Source organism: Medicago truncatula, chromosome 6 (genome assembly GCF_003473485.1).
Source record: "Medicago truncatula cultivar Jemalong A17 chromosome 6, MtrunA17r5.0-ANR, whole genome shotgun sequence".
Lineage (NCBI taxonomy): Eukaryota > Viridiplantae > Streptophyta > Magnoliopsida > Fabales > Fabaceae > Medicago > Medicago truncatula.
Window position 1 is genome coordinate 34,577,171 of NC_053047.1, and position 18,444 is coordinate 34,595,614.

At 32.5% G+C, this 18,444-nt stretch overlaps 2 protein-coding genes across 2 annotated transcripts; one reads left to right on the top strand and one right to left on the bottom strand.

Moving 5' to 3' along the window:
* Nucleotides 1-1,629: 1,629 nt before the first annotated feature.
* On the top strand, nucleotides 1,630-11,767 carry LOC25496664 (putative 3,4-dihydroxy-2-butanone kinase). Its single transcript, XM_013597302.3, has 20 exons — nucleotides 1,630-1,934; nucleotides 4,360-4,433; nucleotides 4,525-4,591; nucleotides 4,801-4,913; nucleotides 5,028-5,075; nucleotides 5,576-5,647; nucleotides 5,729-5,818; nucleotides 6,003-6,176; nucleotides 6,977-7,060; nucleotides 7,830-7,885; nucleotides 8,363-8,493; nucleotides 8,582-8,674; nucleotides 8,874-8,938; nucleotides 9,681-9,824; nucleotides 9,930-9,970; nucleotides 10,248-10,331; nucleotides 10,416-10,489; nucleotides 10,605-10,717; nucleotides 10,798-10,893; nucleotides 11,333-11,767. The coding sequence occupies exons 1-20, from the start codon at nucleotides 1,898-1,900 to the stop codon at nucleotides 11,456-11,458; spliced, it is 1,782 nt and encodes a 593-aa protein (XP_013452756.1). The 5' UTR covers nucleotides 1,630-1,897; the 3' UTR covers nucleotides 11,459-11,767.
* Nucleotides 11,768-17,447: 5,680 nt separating this feature from the next.
* On the bottom strand, nucleotides 17,448-18,332 carry LOC25496665 (zinc-finger homeodomain protein 5). Its single transcript, XM_013597304.3, has one exon. It carries the CDS (start codon nucleotides 18,198-18,200, stop codon nucleotides 17,661-17,663), a length of 540 nt encoding a protein of 179 aa, XP_013452758.1. The 5' UTR covers nucleotides 18,201-18,332; the 3' UTR covers nucleotides 17,448-17,660.
* Between the last annotated feature and the right edge of the window lie 112 nt (nucleotides 18,333-18,444).

The following is an 18,444-nucleotide window of genomic DNA, read 5'->3' on the forward strand; positions in this document are numbered from 1 at the left end:
AAAATCCAAAAAAAAAATAGGCTTCTTCCTTTATGTTCTTCATCATCTTCATAGGATTCATGAAAAAAAACCCATAAAAAAAAAAGTCATAAAAAAAACAATATTTATTCATCAGTGCCGTCAACTCAACAAACAACAAACACACAACAAACAACATTCATTCATCTCAACAAACACACTGCCATGGATCATCACTGCCATCAACAAACAACAAACACACATGACACAAGATTCATCATTCAGGATAATATTTTTACAGTTATTGTTACCCTTCACAATTGTTGTTGTTGTTCTGCTTCCAGAATCCAACCCACCACAAACAACACCAAAATTCAATTTCTTAACCAATTCATCCTAACCACCAAACTACCACCACCGTCCTCTCCAAACCCTCTTTCACTCATTTTTCTCTCTTAGTTTTCAACCCACGACCGTCGATCTCCCCAAATCACCGCTGTCCTTTCCGTTTGAACCCACTACCGTCGACCTCATCAACCACCATTGTTCTCTTTCAAGAAGCTTCATCTTTCTTCAGTTTTCTGGGTTTTTTTTTTTATTTTCTTGCTTTGATTTGAGTTTGTTTGGGTTTGAAAGGGAACATGACTATGAAAAAGGGAGTTTGAGGGAGGAATTAGGGTTTGTGGTAAAAGCAGAAAAGAGAAATTTTGAGAAGAAGAGACTGAAAAAGAGAAATTGATCAGAGAGAAAATAAATAAATATAAACAATTAAATAATTGAAGGGAAAATTTTATGTTTGGGTTGTTATTGTTGAAGGTTGTAGAAAGAGACTAGTTAAAGCCGTGAAAGAGGTTGTTTTTAGTGTTAGCACTTTGAGATGATAATAATGATGATGATGATATTTGTTTAATTGAGAAAATTGATTGAGATTTCTAGATTTTTTGGTATTTTGATGAATATGATATGATGATGAGGGAGGAAGAAGACGAAGAATTGGAAAAAAATATTTAGCTATTGATGGTATATCATAAGATAAAAAGATCAAATGGCTAAAATTAAATAAATTAATAAGGTCTACGGTGGATCATGTATTATGTTGGTCCACCATATACATTTGGAGTTAAAAGGAAAAAGTGAGGGACTTAAACATACTTTTTATTAATTGTGGGACCAAAATGAAAATTCGAAATTATTCAGGGGGACCATTGGATCGAATAAGTCTTTATTCAATAAATAATGGAGAATGCTAAATAGTGCCCCAAGGACATTGGTTAAACAACCAAAACAAGTAAATTTTCATGAAAAAGTTGTGTAATGATTATTTGATCAAAAGTACTCCCTCCGTTCTTAATTATAAGCAAATTTTGACTTTTAAATTCATTCAATTAATGATGTATGTAATATATACCACATACATTATTAATTGAATGAATCTAAAAATCAAAATTTCATTTAAAATTTAAAACGAAGGGAGTAACATCTTAAATTTCTAAACAAAATTTCAATTTGAACCAGTGCCCTAGCAAGAGCAATAAATAATTAATGAACTTTCCAAAAATTTCTTACAATCATTAAATTCCAATACTTTAATTACTCATCACTAAAGACAAGAAGAGGCGTTTCTATTCAACAACCGTGAGTACCGGGAGAAAGAAAGAAAGATTGAAGTTTGGATAAACCAAAACCATTTTTTAATTCATTTCCATTTAATTTTATATTTTCCTTGCTGGAACAAGCAAAAACACTCAACTCCCTCGCTTTCCTTCTTCTCTTCTCTTTTCTTTTCTCTATAAATACCCATTCCCTCACACTTTCACCAAACAACGATACAACACCAAACTCTTTCTTCTTCATCTCTCTCTCTCTTCTCTCAACTGTTTCATGCAAAACCGTTTCTAGGGTTTTCGTTTTCAATCTCATTTTCCAATAACGCGTTTCGATGGCATTGGCGAAGAAACTCATCAACGATCCTAACGGTTCGGTTTCGTTCTTCCTCTCTCGTTAATTGATTTTCGTTTTTTGATGAAATTTTCGGTAATTTGATAGTATTTTACGGTTATTGTTGAATATTGATTTGATATGAATGTTTTGTTGACTTCAATTTTTTATTTATGTTATATTTTTGAATTTGAACTGTTTTTGCATTTCGATTGTGTTGAATAGTGTTGAAGTTGAAATGACGGTAGTAGTTGATGAAATTCTCAGTGTTGATGTAATTCATTTCTGAATTGACACTTCTGTTACTGTTTCAGTTGAAAATTGAAGTGATATGAACGTTTTGTTGACTTTGATTTGTTAGAGGTTGAATCGTTTTAGTATTTAGATTGCATGAATCGTATGAGCTTCAAATGAAATTGTTAATCTCTTTTCTGTGTTTGGTTCATAGGTTTGATGAAGTTTATAACTAAATTGATAGTTATTTAACGGTTATTGTTGAAGATTGATTTGATATGCATGTTTTGTTGATCTCGATTTTTGATTTGTTTTGATATGTTTGAGTTTAATTGTTTCCGCATTCTGATTGTGTTGAATGGTGTTGAAGTTGAAATGACGGCAACAGTTGATGAAGTTCTCGTGTTGATGAAATTTGTCTCTAAACTGTTACGGTTGAAAATTGCAGTGATATGAACGTTTTGTTGACTTTAATTTTTGATTTGTTCGAAGTTGAATTGTTTTAGTATTTAGATTGCATGAATCGTATGAGCTTCAAATGAAATCCGTTCATCTCTTAATCTCTTTTCTGTGTTCGATTTCTTAGTGTTGATGAAGTTTATCGCTGAACTGATTGTTCTTTGCGGTTGTTGTTGAAAATTGAAGTGATATGAACATTTTGTTGACTTTGATTTTTGATATATTTTTGGATTTGAATTGTTTTAGCATTTGTATGCATTTATTTTGAAGTGGTGGAAATCGTTGCTTGTTTGTACTTGTGTTATTATCTGTGAAGCCCCGATACTTCAAAATGGATGACGTATCGTATCCCCTGCGTATCCTGCACCGATACCTGCTCAATACTTCCCAATACGTATAAGGAGAGTATCCAAAGATTAAATTTTATTTAAAAAATAATAATTACCCGATACGTATCAGGAAAATATCTGATAATTATTTTGCACTGATAACTGCCCCCATACTTCCCAATTAATGTTAACTAAAATAACTTAACTCTTGAGTATAGTGCTTCTTTTTTGAATCGATATAGTATAGAACTAACAATGTTCCTTTCGGATATAGTATAACACTTATGATGCTCTTTTTGGGATATATTGTGTATGTAATTGACTAACCATCACTCTCTTAATTGTCAATATTATTTATATTTATGTTGATGTGCTACGAGCCTATGGCTGGTTTCTTTTGTTTGTTAATATATTGCATATTAAAAAAATGGTTATAATTATATTATACATTTAATTATATAATTTTTTTATTAACGTATCCCAACCGTATCGTATCTTGATTGTTGAAAATGACTCTTCACCGGTTATTACTATTAGATGTGACTCACATGCAATTTGAGGATTCTGTACTTCTTTAATGATTATAGTTGAAAATTTATGTGCTCTGAACATTTTTGCAATTGTTAGGTTCAGAATCATGCTAATAACGTTTTGATATGTTTGAATTTGAATTGAATCGAATTGTGTGGAGCTTCAATTGATGGAAATCGTTGCTTGTAGTTGTTTTATTCAATGCTATTAATGCAATCTGATCTTCTTATACTGTTACAGTTGAAAATCGGATTGCTCTGAACATTTTTTGGTTAATTTTAATTTTTTGAACATGGATTGTTTTAGCATTAGTCTCCAGCTGAATTACACTGAAAGCATGTCTTGCAACTGTTTTGGTTCTCCTCATTTTGTTGACTAATTTTTTGGTTTATTTTAATTTTTTTTAACCTGAATTGTTTTAGCATTTGTCTCTAGCTAAACCACACTGAAAGCATTTTGTATTCATATCATTTGATGCAATTCACATGTAATCTTGGTCTATTTAACTGTTACCATCAAAATGTGGTGTGCTCTGAATATTTTTGATCACGGTTGTTCAGTTCGTGTTTTGTAGTTGCTTTGGTTCAGTTTATTTTATTGACCTAAGCTCTGATTCTCTGACTGTCCTCTTTGACTAAACCATAGTGATGCTTTGGCTCACTGGTTGCACTTTTAGTTTGAAAATGACTCTTCATTTGAGAAGATGATGACGACTGTGTTATATAGTTTTGTATTGAGGATTGTTTCTGCATTTCCTTGCTAGCACAGGAGTAAAGATTCTGTTATTTTTTTATTAACTGCTTTTGTAATGTAATACTAATTAGATCAAATGGAAAAAATGATAAAAATGAAGGAAGGGTTATCTTATTGGAAGTTGAATAATTTATTCTTTTCTTTAATATGATTGCAGATGCAGAGACTGAATTCATTGACGGTCTTATGGAGACATATCCTTCACTGCAGTATTTAGATGGCTATCCTAATGTATGATTACATATATATGTTGAATGTGGTTACAAATGTATGAGAGTTCCTGAAGACTTTAGTTTTAAATTTTTATTCTGCTTGAATGTAGGTGAAGGTTGTGTTTCGTAAAGATGTTTATCCTGGTCCACCATATGACAAAGTTGCAATCATATCAGGTGAGTGATCATCAATTGATAGGTCATATTGCTTTTTTGTTCTTTATTAGGAGTTGTATTGTCAGGATCCCCAGCTAATAGCAAGTGAGTAGAATATATGATAGTTAACCATGTAAAACATATCCATGTTAAACATATTTTAGCGTTTTCACATCTTTATAATCACTTGTGTTTCAATAAAAGAGCGGTAATTTTTCATTTCATGCTAGGGGGTGGAAGTGGCCATGAGCCTGCTCATGCTGGATTTGTGGGAGAAGGAATGCTGACGGCAGCCATATGCGGCGATGTCTTTGCTAGTCCAACTGTTGAGGCTATTCTTGCTGTATGCTTCTTACTATTGGAAGAGATATGTATATCATACTTCTAGTTATTACAGACAAACCGATCTCTTTCACGATTCTGATGCACCTATTATTATTATTATATTCAAATTTAGGGGATACGTGCGGTAACTGGTCCAATGGGATGTCTTCTTATTGTAAAGGTATTATTTGTTTTAACTTGTCTAATACATTAGCACTTTGCCATCCTAAGTACAATTCACATTAGAACTTTGCCATCCTACGTACAATTCACATTAGCACTTTGCTAGAATTTTTGTTAGCGAGGAGTGCTAGCAACACACTCTAATATACATTTCTCATCACGCTCCATCCTATTGGTTGAAATTCAAATGATTCCTTCTAAATTATATGCATACCAAATAATTTCGGTATGACCTGAAAATGTGTTGCTAGAATTTATGTTAGCACATATGTTAGATGTCCTATCACTTGAAATTATTGTCTTCCGTAATGTATTAGAAGTTTTTTTTTTTTTTTTTTTGTATTAAAACAGTAATTGACTGGGTGTATGAAGAAACTTCTAATTCCTATCACAAGTTTTTTGAGTGTGGTTTTTGCACAAGTTAGGCCTGTTTATGAAGAGCTATTAAGATTTTGCCTTTGTTTCTGGATTCATATGTTTGAATTTGTTTGTCGATAGAACTATACTGGTGATCGTTTGAACTTTGGGTCGGCTGCTGAGCAAGCAAAATCTGAAGGTTATAAAGTAGAGGTATGCTTAGTTGGCAAATGTTTTGTCTTTCTAATTAAATGATTTAGTTTGTACGTGTGATCAGAGTTTTTCACTGTGCAGAGTGTGATTGTTGCGGATGATTGTGCTATACCTCCACCTCTAGAGATGGTTGGAAGAAGAGGATTGGCAGGGACTATTCTGGTTCATAAGGTTCATCCACAAAGCCACTTCTGTTCTTTCACACTTTGTTTGGTCCTTCTGCGTATAATGCCCTTCATAATATCAAAGATACTTTCTTGAAAATTAGCATTTTAAATATCTCTATGTCAATATATTTTAATATAGTGCCAAGTTGTTATACATGTTTAATATACTTTTGTTTTGGGCGAGGCAGGTTGCAGGAGCTGCTGCAGCTGCTGGTCTTTCTCTTGCTGATGTTGCTGCCGAAGCAAGATATGCATCTGAAAATGTAGGAACTATGGGTGTTGCTTTAAAAGCTTGCACACTCCCTGGTAGGGTTTTAACAGATCGTTTGGGGGCATCAAAAATGGAACTGGGTCTTGGAATTGTAAGTTTCCTTTAGACACCTCAACGTTAAAAGTATGAACCATAACATAAAACTCCAAACTTTTTCCAATAATGCAAAATTTACAGCCTGATCACTTCCTTTCGTAAAGGTTCAAATTGTTATTTTGACTCCTAAATAAGCAAATTCAAATATGCAACAAGTTTTGCAATCTGAAATAAGTTCTTTCTATTATTTTTCTTGTGGTTTTCAGTTCACAAGCCACGGCTGTCCATTCTATTCATCTCCCTTAGTACTTCTCTTTCTTAATACATTATTCTTTAAATAAAATTTTCTGGAGTTATTTGATATTTATAGGATGAATTATACTATAAGTACTTGTAGTTTCATTGGATTTTCAATTAGATCCTTTAAGATTTAAATTTTTTTAATGGAGTCCTTAGACTTCTAAATTTTTAAATAGACCCCTCACCACCAACTCTTGTTTATTTTTATGAAATTACTATATAAATTTATTTGGAAGTGATACACAAACCCAGAAATGTTATTTTTCCGTTGATTCTTATATTTTATTATAAAACTCTGAATTGGTCCATATAATTTAGCAAAAAGTAATGATTTATTAATAATGACATTTTTTTTTTTTTTTAATAACCATAAGGATTCCGTTAAAAGCATTTAACTTTTAGGGACTTAATTTAAAATTTTAATAAACTACCAAGGTCCTATAGAGTAATTTAACGGCCTTATTTATTTTCTAATTGTTTGAGGTTTGTCTTCATTGCTTTGATTTCTCATCCAAATTTCAATTTATGGTGATAACAAATGTTGCATTTTTACAGCATGGGGAACCTGGTGGACTTGTGACTGATATACAGCCTTCAGAGACGGTGGTTTCTCATCTTCTGAATCAAATACTGTCCAAGGTATGGCACAATATTGTATGGAAAGCTCTTGGTAGGAGCACACTAAATATTGGTGTTCTGGAAACATGGTGCAACTGCAAACTCATCAAATAATGAAAAAAATTACTGATGTTTAGTGATGAATGGACTTTGTTGACTGTATTAGGATTCCTTTTTGTTTTTTTTGTTTTTAATATTCAGAGAGATTGGAGTTTTGGCGTACCGTTAAGTTCTCTTTCACTCTTTTTTCTTCCTCTCTCTATTTGTCATAGAAAATGTTTCCTGATAAGAACTTGTCTCTGTGTCTATATTTATATATTCTTATTGTCTAGCATTCCATACATGCATCTTGGAAAAGGCCGGTCTATTTTCCTCTTATATCAATTTTATTTTTTTTAATTATTTGGCATGAAAACTTTTAACTTTGGTGTTTAAACTTTAGTTTATCGTCATATCTATGTTTAGAATAAGGTTAAAAGCTAAGTAAGTAGTTTTAATTTTTGCCAGATCATTTCAGTACGTGATTAATAAAAATAAGTGTGGGACAGGAAAGCACACAGATGCTAACTTATAGTATGTGCTCAATTTACATGAAATATGACCTTAAAAATTGCATTTATTTTCTTAGAAAGGGAGGGTGTGTATTTGCATAGTTTGGCCAAAAATTTGCATTTATTTGTCAAAATTATCTCACTTTAATTGCAGCTCTTTAACTGAATCTGTATTCCCGAATGCAGTGCAATTATCATTTTTGTGAGTTGCAATATTTTTCTTATGCAAATATTTGCAGGAAACAAACTATCTTCCAATATCTCGGGGTGAAAGAGTGGTCCTCATGGTCAATGGGTAGGTTCCCCAAATATAATCTTTGCTTGAGAACTAAGTTATTTTTAATGCTTTTTTCATGTAAAATATGTGTATTATTGATGGGACACAAGCACAATTTGATTGAAACATTAATGTTTCCGAGTGCTGTGAGTAGGATGGATATTCCCATTACAGAACAATGGTTAAAGATAACTTCAATCTTGTCTGCAACAAGTTGCATTAAAAAGTTGTCTGCTTTGATTATTTGATATATTATTGAAAATTTATTGCCTCTTTTTAGATAGCGGTTGGGTTCTGTAAGGTTTTCTAATCACCCTTCTTTAAACTTCTCTAATTTGTTGAAAATTCATTTTTAAATTTAAAAAGGATGTATTGTTTAGAAATTTTAAAAATTGTATCTTTTAGCACACATGTTAATTTTAAAGAAAAGAGATTTCCAAACTAAGTTTCCTTTCAGGAGATGGTTTATTTATCTAAGACATTCTTCAAATGCAGGTTAGGTGGCACTCCCTTGATGGAACTAATGATTGCAGCAGGAAAAGCAGTTCCTCAATTGATGGTTGATTATGGATTGGCTGTTGATAGAGTATACACAGGGTCATTTATGACTTCTCTTGATATGGAAGGTTTGTTGCTATAGATAGTGTTAAGGCAATCAACTTTTTTATGTGTTTCATTTAGCTGTTCTGATTATCACATGTCATTTTTCCTCAGGTTTATCAATTTCTATCATGAAGGCTGATCCGTCTATTCTTCAACGATTGGATGCTGAAACTAAAGCTCCTTATTGGCCTGTTGGAGTTAGTGGTCAGTAATTTGTTGTGATTGTTGTCCTCAATCAGTTTTATTACATCGAGATTTTACTATATCGTGTTTTATTAATCTGTATGTTCTTAACAACATGGCTTTTTACCTCTTTAAAATATACATTCAACTGTGATGTTAACAGTAGCTAAACAATTAATTACTCATTCATTGAGCTTTTAAAGTTGTTTTTTCTTTCAAGGTAATCGTCTGGCTGCAAAGATTCCTGCTCCAATTCCACCATCTCCATCTGCAAAGATTGTTGAGGTATCTTCATTTAAATTGTGTCATTTCTCTTCTATGACACGGACCAATTGTAATATATCATCCGGTCACTATTATATGCAAAAAACCACTTTTCAGCTATTCAATGAATCTAAAAGGTGGTTTCTTGCTTATAATAGTGACTGAAGGGAGTACGAATTTAGTCAAGGAAAAATCATGTTTACTAATAACCCTGTGAAGATGTTCATGTGGATTCTTAATCAAATTAGGGCATTATCTGAGTCTCTGACTTGGTTATCCAGCGGTTTTTCTGTTTTAGTTGCTCATGTCTGCTGACTAGCATTTGATTTATTTTACTAAGCTTTGTTATCTCTGTGGTTAGCTGTAATTTTGACATCTTCATTGGTTTAATAATTTATTTCGCTAGGACATCTCTAGCTCAAACATGTGAATAATTAAGATGATAATCATATTTTATCTGTGTGTAATATCGTTATTATACCCAACAAATCTTGTTTCCAGTTACCTCGAGGCCTCAATTGGTTAACAGAAAATAGTATTTGCAACAAATTTCATGTTCAACTTTTATTGATATTTGATGCAACAGTTCAACTTCAACCATTGAAAGTCCTTTCCCTCCTACCACCAATTTATATACCTTGCATGATGGTCAGATCTAGAGGGAAATAAATTTTTTTTTTTGTCAGAAGCTCCACTACCCCTCCCTCTCTCTTATTTACTAATGTAATTTGTGAAATGTGGTTCGATATTTGCTTCATGTAAGGCACAGAGTCAGCCTCTAGAATTAACCGAGCAAGGACAACTTCTTGAGCTAGCCATTGTAGCAGCTGCTAATGCACTTATAAATCTCAAGGACACACTAAATGAATGGGACAGTGAAGTTGGTGATGGTGACTGTGGTTCAACTGTAAGTGCTATCCTCGAAATTGTCTGCTTATTTACTATATGATTTGATATGTACCTGTAGTAGATGTATCATTCACGTTACTTTTTTTTGACAAATCTTCTATAGATGCATAAAGGTGCAACAGCCGTTCTTGAAGACATGAAAAAGTAAGTTTGTTATATATGCTGCTTTGCCTTAAGATATATTCATGGGTTACTTGCTTCGATATAATCATGAATGATTGGTGCTAATATGTCAAGTTGACACATGGCCAGTTAATAGCTCATGTACTGGATTATGGGATATATTAGTACAAGTTTTTCTATTAAGGCTTTTATAAATAACTCTTTATGCCCTTGAGAAAATGTGAAGGTGGTTGCTGCAACAGCATCGTTAATTTGAATTTGTTATGCTGTCTGACCTAAAGTACTGTTACTTTTACAGTTACCCTCTGAATGATGCTGCAGAAACTGTCGGTGAAATTGGATCAACAATTGGAAAATCAATGGGAGGAACAAGTGGGATCATGTATTATTCCTTTACCTTAAAGTTAAATTATTTATGCTGTCTGATTACTGTCTATTTCTCACAAGTTTTGTCTTCTTCTTTCAGATATTCAATTTTATGTAAGGCAGCATGTACACAGCTGAAAACAAGCTCCCATTCTGCTATCACATCAAAACAATGTAAAATATTCTCCAAATCCGGAAGCATCCAATTGGAATTTTATTACATTTATTTCTCCTTTGTTTTACCTCATTTTGGTTGGACTGTCCATCCCTTATGAGTCTTTTGATTCAGGGGCTGAAGCACTTGCAGCGGGCATTGCTGCTATTAGTAGATATGGGGGAGCTAAGGCTGGTTACAGAACATTGCTAGATGCCCTCATCCCAGCATTGTCATCACTTGAAGAGGTGCTGACAATAGCTGTTCATTTGCTTTGTTAGTCCCATGACCTAATTTACTTTTACTTACTATGCCTTTGGTTTTACAGAGACTAAAACTTGGTGATGATCCTGCCACTGCTTTTCTTACCTCATCTGGAGCTGCATTAGATGGAGCCGAGTTAACCAAGAAAATGCGAGCTAAGGTAACATTTATTATTGTTTCTTTGTTAAGAAGTGAAACTTTTTATGTGCAGATTCTCCCTTATAAATGAGTTTGAATTTAATTCTTGACACTATCACTGAATAGAGTTGTAATTATCACTGCATGTATAGTGAACAAAAAATAATCCTATAAAGTAGGTAGAGACTATATTCAAATCCTACAATTAGTTATTTTTGTTTGATGACATGATTAAGTGAGTCTGGTTTAGTGATTATTATGATATGCGTTCATTCTAATGTCTTTGTCATGTATGTGTTTGATAGCTTCTGGATCCTATCAGAAGCTCATTTTGATTAATAACCATTAACAAAAGCAGTTTTAAAACAATGCTAACTAACAATTCATTGATATTTATATGAAAATGTAACAGTCATACCATTAGAAATTATTATTGGATCTGATAAAGGAAGCTTATGCAGGCTGGGCGTACACTTTACGTGTCTCAAGATACTCAGTTATCAATTCCTGATCCAGGTGCTTATGCTACAGCTTCATGGTACAGAGCTGCAGCCCTAGCCATCAATAACAAATACAAGAATCAATAGTCTTCAAGACAAATACAAGAGTAAATAAACATACATAGCTGTTAATGCAATCTCCTGTTTTGTGCGGATTTAGCCAAATTTTGCTCTCAATTTTGTATCATTGGGCTCTCCGCTTGTGTCTTTTTTGCATAACGCTGAGAGAGCAATTGCCAATCATTTTTGTATGCACCCAATTTTAAAGCTGATTGGATGTAAATTTGATGCTCAATTGCCACAATTGACAATAATACTCTTCTCAATTTGAGCTTTTGATCGTAATTCTCATGAGGATTACAATTACTACATTTCTAATCATGCATTTGCCCTTTACAATTTTGCTTTCAAGTCTGAGGAATTTCTTTCTGCATTGTATGTATAGATTGATGGAATGGTTAAACTGTAGAATCAAATCATGAAGTGAATGTTTGGTATCACAATGATTTGGCACAGTGATTTTACAGTGTAAAATTACGGTGGCTCCAGAATTTTTACAAGCTAACATAATATCAAGCACCCACGAAGTGAAATAAAGTTTCAGAATGAGAATATGGTTGTGATTGGCTTGTATGTATGTTAGAGTTGTCAATAAAGGTCCAAGACGATCACCATCCAAAATTAAACCAAGTAGTTTCAGTTGCAGCTACTTCACTACTAGGATAAAATTTCCCACCAAAAATAAGCTCAAGTAGTTTACACGAATGAGCTTACGTGAATTAGTAGAGGTGATCAAGATAACAATTATTCAACATTTGGATCTTAAATGAAAAACTCACATAATTAGGACTTTGTTAATTAGAACTTTCACCAAGTAATAAAAAAAAAAACTTGGCTAAGAAAGTGCATAAGGTAACGTAAAACTTCTAGTGACATTACTGAGAATCTAAAAAAAAGATACCCTCTTTTAAGAAAAATCCATTAGAAAGAGATCAACGTGGAGCAGTACCACAACTTGCTTACACATAAAAAGTGGTCTATACCCTCTCAACATCTTGTGGTTGGGTTACAATTTGCGAGTGCATGTGCTGTCTTTTCCTCTGTCCTTAATAACAAGAGCAACACCTCAGTGTTGGCAACGTGCCAGGTAGTTTTACCAAAACTGTGGTCTTGTCTGAGGTTCCATCAATGTTTCAATTTCATGAGCACCTTGGATCTTTTATAATGATTTTTTTCAATTTCATAATTGAGTTTTAAAGTATTTTTTTATTTGATATTTTTGTGTGTTAACACATGTTAATATGAGAAGGGGAAATGATAATCTGGAGTTTGATTGAAGATAAGTAAAGTCCAATTAATGATTGTTTCTCCTATAAATTGAACTCGGGTTCTTTCGAACGATTCATCATTAAAAAAATGCATTAACCACTTGAGTTCAATTACTCATTTTTTTATTTGATTTTAGGTTCTTCAATTTTATTTTATTTTTCATTTTTAGTCTCTAGATTTAACTAAAGTCATAAATTAAAATCACACTTTTAGTAATTTTTTAGAATCAGAGAATAAGTAAAAATATTCTACGAACTAAAATTATATTTTATAAATATAAATTCGAAAAATAATAACCATCACAATTTCATTGATATTTTGCTTGATTTCCTTTTACAGACACTTGAGCTAAAGCAAGATAATGTGAATGCCCTCATGGTACGAAAGTGTGTTTTACAAAATGTCGAGGTCATTGTAATTGTAATTTTCTTTTTCTATTTTTGTTTTATAGAATGTAATTTTCTTTCTTTGTGGAGGAAGGGACATGAATAATATCCCTATGAATTCTTTTTGGATTTGCGTATAGTGGAAGGCAAAAATTGAATCCATAGTACATTGGATAAGTGGTCCAGTCGACACATTTAATTCCTACGGGATCCCTCAATTAATGTGCGGTAAGAATGAGAGATCAAATGATTGGTTCCAAAGGACCTTCAAATTGAGTCACTTGTGGGTTGCTACAAGGCAAAGAAGAGTCGAGAATGAATATCTGTAAAAATTAAGGGTGACATTACATTAGTTGTATATAGATTTTAATCATTTTGTGTACACAAAAAATTTCCACATTTCTTAGGAATTAAAGTTAAAGATGGTTTATAAACATCAACTTTCGTCGATCCATTGACGTGCATTTTATAAAAGATAAAATTGTGAAGATTTAAACACGACTCTAACAATACCTAAAATATGTCGTGCCACGAACTTGAGATGGAAATATTAAAGATAGTAGTTTATAAACATCATCGGTTGTTGAGATACCTTTTTTTTTTTTTGTCAAGTAATCTAGTGGTTAAAGTGGGATGTCCAAGATTCGAATCCCAACCCCTGCATATAATATGCAATATCCCTACCAACTGAGTTAAGCTCACGGGGATGTCGAGATACCTTTTAATTAAGGACAAAATTGCAAGAGTGTATTTAAGAGTTAAAATTGACAATACCTTAGAAACTGGTGCAACATAATATGTGGAAAGACTAATAATTAATTAATTTTACTAAGAGTTCAAAGAATTGTTGAGGGTAAAAAGAGAATAATGTCACTAGTTGAACTGCCTCATATAACTATTTTTTTTCTTTTCTTTTTATTACAACCATTTTTATTAACCTTTTTTTCTCTCTAACTTTTTCCTCTTAACTTTCAACTAGTTAATGAATGATCTGCTTTTTCTAAATGAAGAGGAAACTCTTACATGCTATCTATAATCAATAAATGTTAAAAGCCTACTAAAGTATGCAATGATAAATACCAGCGACATTAATCAAGCTTCAGAGTGAGTAAACATTTTAAGGAATATGTCATTGTATAATGTTTCCGATGAAATAGTGAGGTCACAGTTTACAATATATGATGTTCAATCGATCCTCACGTTGGCTTCTGAACCAGATATTCAAAAGATAATGGTAGGTCCTGACGACCCAGTGGATCCGATATTACAAAAGAAAATGAATTTGGTGAAAGATTTATTAGCGAACAGTGCCACAACAGAAGTTCCATTTACTCCCTATCTGACGAATGCACAGAAGAAAAAAGTGGTTAAGGCAGCATACCTAACCCGTTCTAAGGGTCCGCTCCCGTCACTTCCCAAATGAAGATGTTCACATATTTACTGAGAGGGTATATGCTCTGTTTGGTTTGACACAATGCCGTCTTTTTTGTCTTTAGATTTCTTGAGGGACATGAATAGCTTGCCTAACTATCGTTTTCCTTAGAATTTATGTTGGTTCTTTCCGTTTTCTGCACCTTTTTCTGAGGGTTTTGGCCTAGCCCCCCCTCTTGTATATATATTTTTCCGTGTTTTTAATAATATATATGGAGTAGGCGGTTTCAGTTGGGTGTCAACCTAGTTAGGATGTTTCTGGCGCTCCTTGATGCCTAACCTACTTTTTGCCTTATAAAAAACAAACCTTTTAAGGCAAGTGTAAAATGAGATACAATCCTCTCGATTTAAACTATTCTCCATTTCTTTCATTTAGAGAGATAAAAACATAAATTTTTTGAAAATAATTAATGATGGTGAGACTCATTTAATGATAGGACCCATCACCGACATGCTTTATTTTCTTAATGAACAATAGGATTTTGATCAAGGATAATTTGTTTAAACGTGTGATGTAAATTCAGATTTTCGATTGTACATTGGTGGATTCAGTGTTGAAGAAAATTCAAATCACTTTTGCTTTGACTGTGTAACGTCTTACAAAGTTTGAAGTACGATTCTGAAATGGCTTGGGGGGTCTCTTGTGCTCTTTCAACATCACAGTTGTTCATTTCCACCAATTATGTGGTTTACATGTACCTTATGTGAAGCCAAAAGAATATTTTAGTGTCATTTTGATATAACTTCAATCATTAAATTGGTGGACAAACCCACAACAATGTCTTCTTAAAATGCATCTTAGTCATGTGTGATTTCTTAGTCAATTGTTATGGTCTTGGCCTCTTGGGTGTGTGGTGCAGTTAGTTGTATATGTTTTGTGGGGAGTTTCACATTGAAATTGGCATTAGGTAACCATGTGATCCTATGTAATCTTGTTCCACTTTCGTTTTTGTGAAATTTTTGCGTGTTAAGTAGTCTAATAGTTAAAAATTCACCTTTAAAATAAATAAGTGAAAAATCTGGAGTTCAAACTCTAACGTAATGAATGATCCTATTTATAATCTTATTCCATCTTCTCTTTTGTGCATACCTCATACCGGGTGAAATGTGTCGATATATTTTTAGTCTTTTAAAAAAAAAAGTCCTTTTATTAAAAGCAATCACCTTCGAAACTAAATGTGGACATCTATTTTAATAGAGATTTGAAAAACGATTCTATATTATGAAAGAATTAGATCCACTCATTGCTAACCATTAAAAAAATATGAAGAAAGGCTTGAGATTTACAAATATGTTTTTTTTTTTTTTTGAGCAAGACAAATATGATTAGCATTACAATTTTTTCAAATGATATATAAAGACAAAAAAAAACATGTTTTACATTAATTTTATGCTTTGATGATATATTGACATTTTGCTTTCCATATCATTCCTTAACATAAACACCATGATGACAATGACTAAAGGAAAATATTTGAGTGATCATAGTATTTTGGGCATAAGATTTAGACACACATGAAAATATATATCATTTAATTATTTTATCTTTTCATTTTCTTTAATTTGTTGCGTGTACAAGAGTTTCTAGTGGCTAAAAGTGTCCACTTTAAAATAATGAAAAACCAAGATCAAACAAAAAATTTAGAGAAACCAAAACCAATTGATACTAATTTGTAGGACTTAAGCTTGTTCAAAACATACAATGTGTTTTATTTCCTTTGTGAAACATTTCTCTATTCCCTTTCCATCTCCCTTACGGAGTGTAAAAGAATTAATTTCAGTTAGATCAATTGAAAATGAAACTGATTTCTTTTTTTACAAAAAAATAAAATAATATTCAATCATTCAAATTTATAGAATATCTTAGATACAATAACACGATCAACATCGTTAAAAACGTAAAATGTGAATTTGTGAACAAAGTCACAATACTCAAGTTAATAGCATACGCTGGTAAAATGCCTAGAGATAATATGATAAAATCTAAATCACCAAAATATCCATGTTTTCGGATTTGCAATGTTGACGTCCAAATCATTGATTGAATCTATGATTGACTAAAACTAATCTTTCAATATGAATCAAACAACGTCGCACAAGACGACGAACAAACACAATGCCGCTCTCGGACGGCGAAATCACGAAAAAACACAAGAAAAAACTTGATATATCATCACTTATTTAGATCGAAAGAAAATGAAAAATGATTCAGATGAGTGATTCTATATAAAAAAAAAGACCTAAAACCACTCTTCCTGAATGAGTGAAAGAGAAAGAAAACTTAGAGAGAATGTGAAGTTTCTCTCACTAAAAAACTAAGATCGACTAGAGTTTTATGAAAATAAAACTGATTTTGTCAAGCAACAAAGTGATAATTCAGACCATTGATCTTTTTTTTTTGACAAAATTCAGACCATTGATCTTATTCGTATGAGTTATATGATAATATGTATATTTATTAAGCCGTTTAATCTTGATCCATTAAACCCAACATATCAATTGATTGATTGCCGGAGTAACTCCAAAATATCCTTTGTAAAAAAAAACAAAATACAAAATATCCGAATTTCCAAATTAAGATATTAGAAAATGAGAATATTATTATTAATCATACTATAATTATTATCTCAAGGTTTATTAAAAAAGAAATTATCTCAAGGAGAATTGGAACTCTATCTTACCTATCATTTGAAGTAACAAGTCGGTCTTTTACTACTAAACTAAGATCTCTTTAGCATAAATGAGGTTAGATTTCAGTTACATCTCTCAACAGTTGTTCATCTTATCAATAGTTTGATTATTTATTTTTTAATCCAAAATTTAGTGTAGCCTAAAGCTTTTTCTTATTTTTTAATACCATATAAAATAATATAATAATTTTTCTGTAAAAGATCAGACATACATCTAGAAAGAAAGAAAAAACAAAATCATCCCTAAGCAAATGAGGATAAGTCATAAAAATTATTACACTCAAGCCTTGATGATAAAAGAGCAAGAAAAAACAAAGAAAATGACACATTAAATTAAAAAAACAAAAAAAAACAAAAAACAATAATAATTAAGACATTACATTAATTTTCTAAATCCACTCTCTATTTAAGATTTGATTAGTGAAATGAAGTAATTGAAATTCTTCACACACACTACTGAGTAAGAGAGGAATTAGCATTACCAGTAGAAGGATCAGAAGAATTTGAGAAACAAGAATTCTTATGATTATGCATCCAAACCTTAAAAACTTGTCTACTCACACCAACACTTTCACAAAACCTTTCAATCTCTTCATCAAGTTCTTTTCTCTGCAATTTCCATCCTAACTTCTCAGCAAATCCCATCATCTTCTCCTTCTGATCCGGCGTAAATTTCGTCCGGTACCTCTTCCTCCTCCCATCACTTCCACTACCTCCTCCACCGGAATATTCCATCATCTGATCCGACATTGCAGCAGCCGCGGCACTCTCCCTTGTGATCGCGGTTATTTTGCGGTGGAAGTTCCGGTGACAGCCGCAGGCTGCACATTGGAGGCTGTTTACCGCGGATGGCGATGAGTCGTCGATGGTGAATTCACCGCAGCCGTCGGTGGCGTAGCTTCCAAGGCTTGCTGCATGGTTTCTTAAACACTCTCTGTAGATATAGTTTTGTGAATGTGATGATGAAGATGATAACATTCCTCCTCCTTCCATTGTTTTTATTTATTATTTTCTCTCTCTCTGGTTTCTTTCTCTCTGTTAAGTTATTGTGTGCATTTAGTGTTTATGGGAACTATATAATGAATGAATGAGGGACCATGATGAGTGCATGCACTCAAATTTTGACGCGTTTACACAGCCAACACATCTATGCCGTTGAATCAAGATTAAACCGTCTAAACTTTTAATTTGGTATTTTCTATTTAAAAAGAATTAAAAATAGCATTGAAATTTAAAC

Bases quoted from the DNA above. Each gene is read 5' to 3' on its own strand.
- LOC25496664 (XM_013597302.3), top strand. From the start codon at position 1,898: ATGGCATTGGCGAAGAAACTCATCAACGATCCTAACG. The intron at 4,434-4,524 runs GTATGATTACAT...GCTTGAATGTAG, and splicing joins ATTTAGATGGCTATCCTAAT to GTGAAGGTTGTGTTTCGTAA. The intron at 6,177-6,976 runs GTAAGTTTCCTT...GCATTTTTACAG, and splicing joins TGGAACTGGGTCTTGGAATT to CATGGGGAACCTGGTGGACT.
- LOC25496665 (XM_013597304.3), bottom strand. From the start codon at position 18,200: ATGGAAGGAGGAGGAATGTTATCATCTTCATCATCACATTCACAAAAC.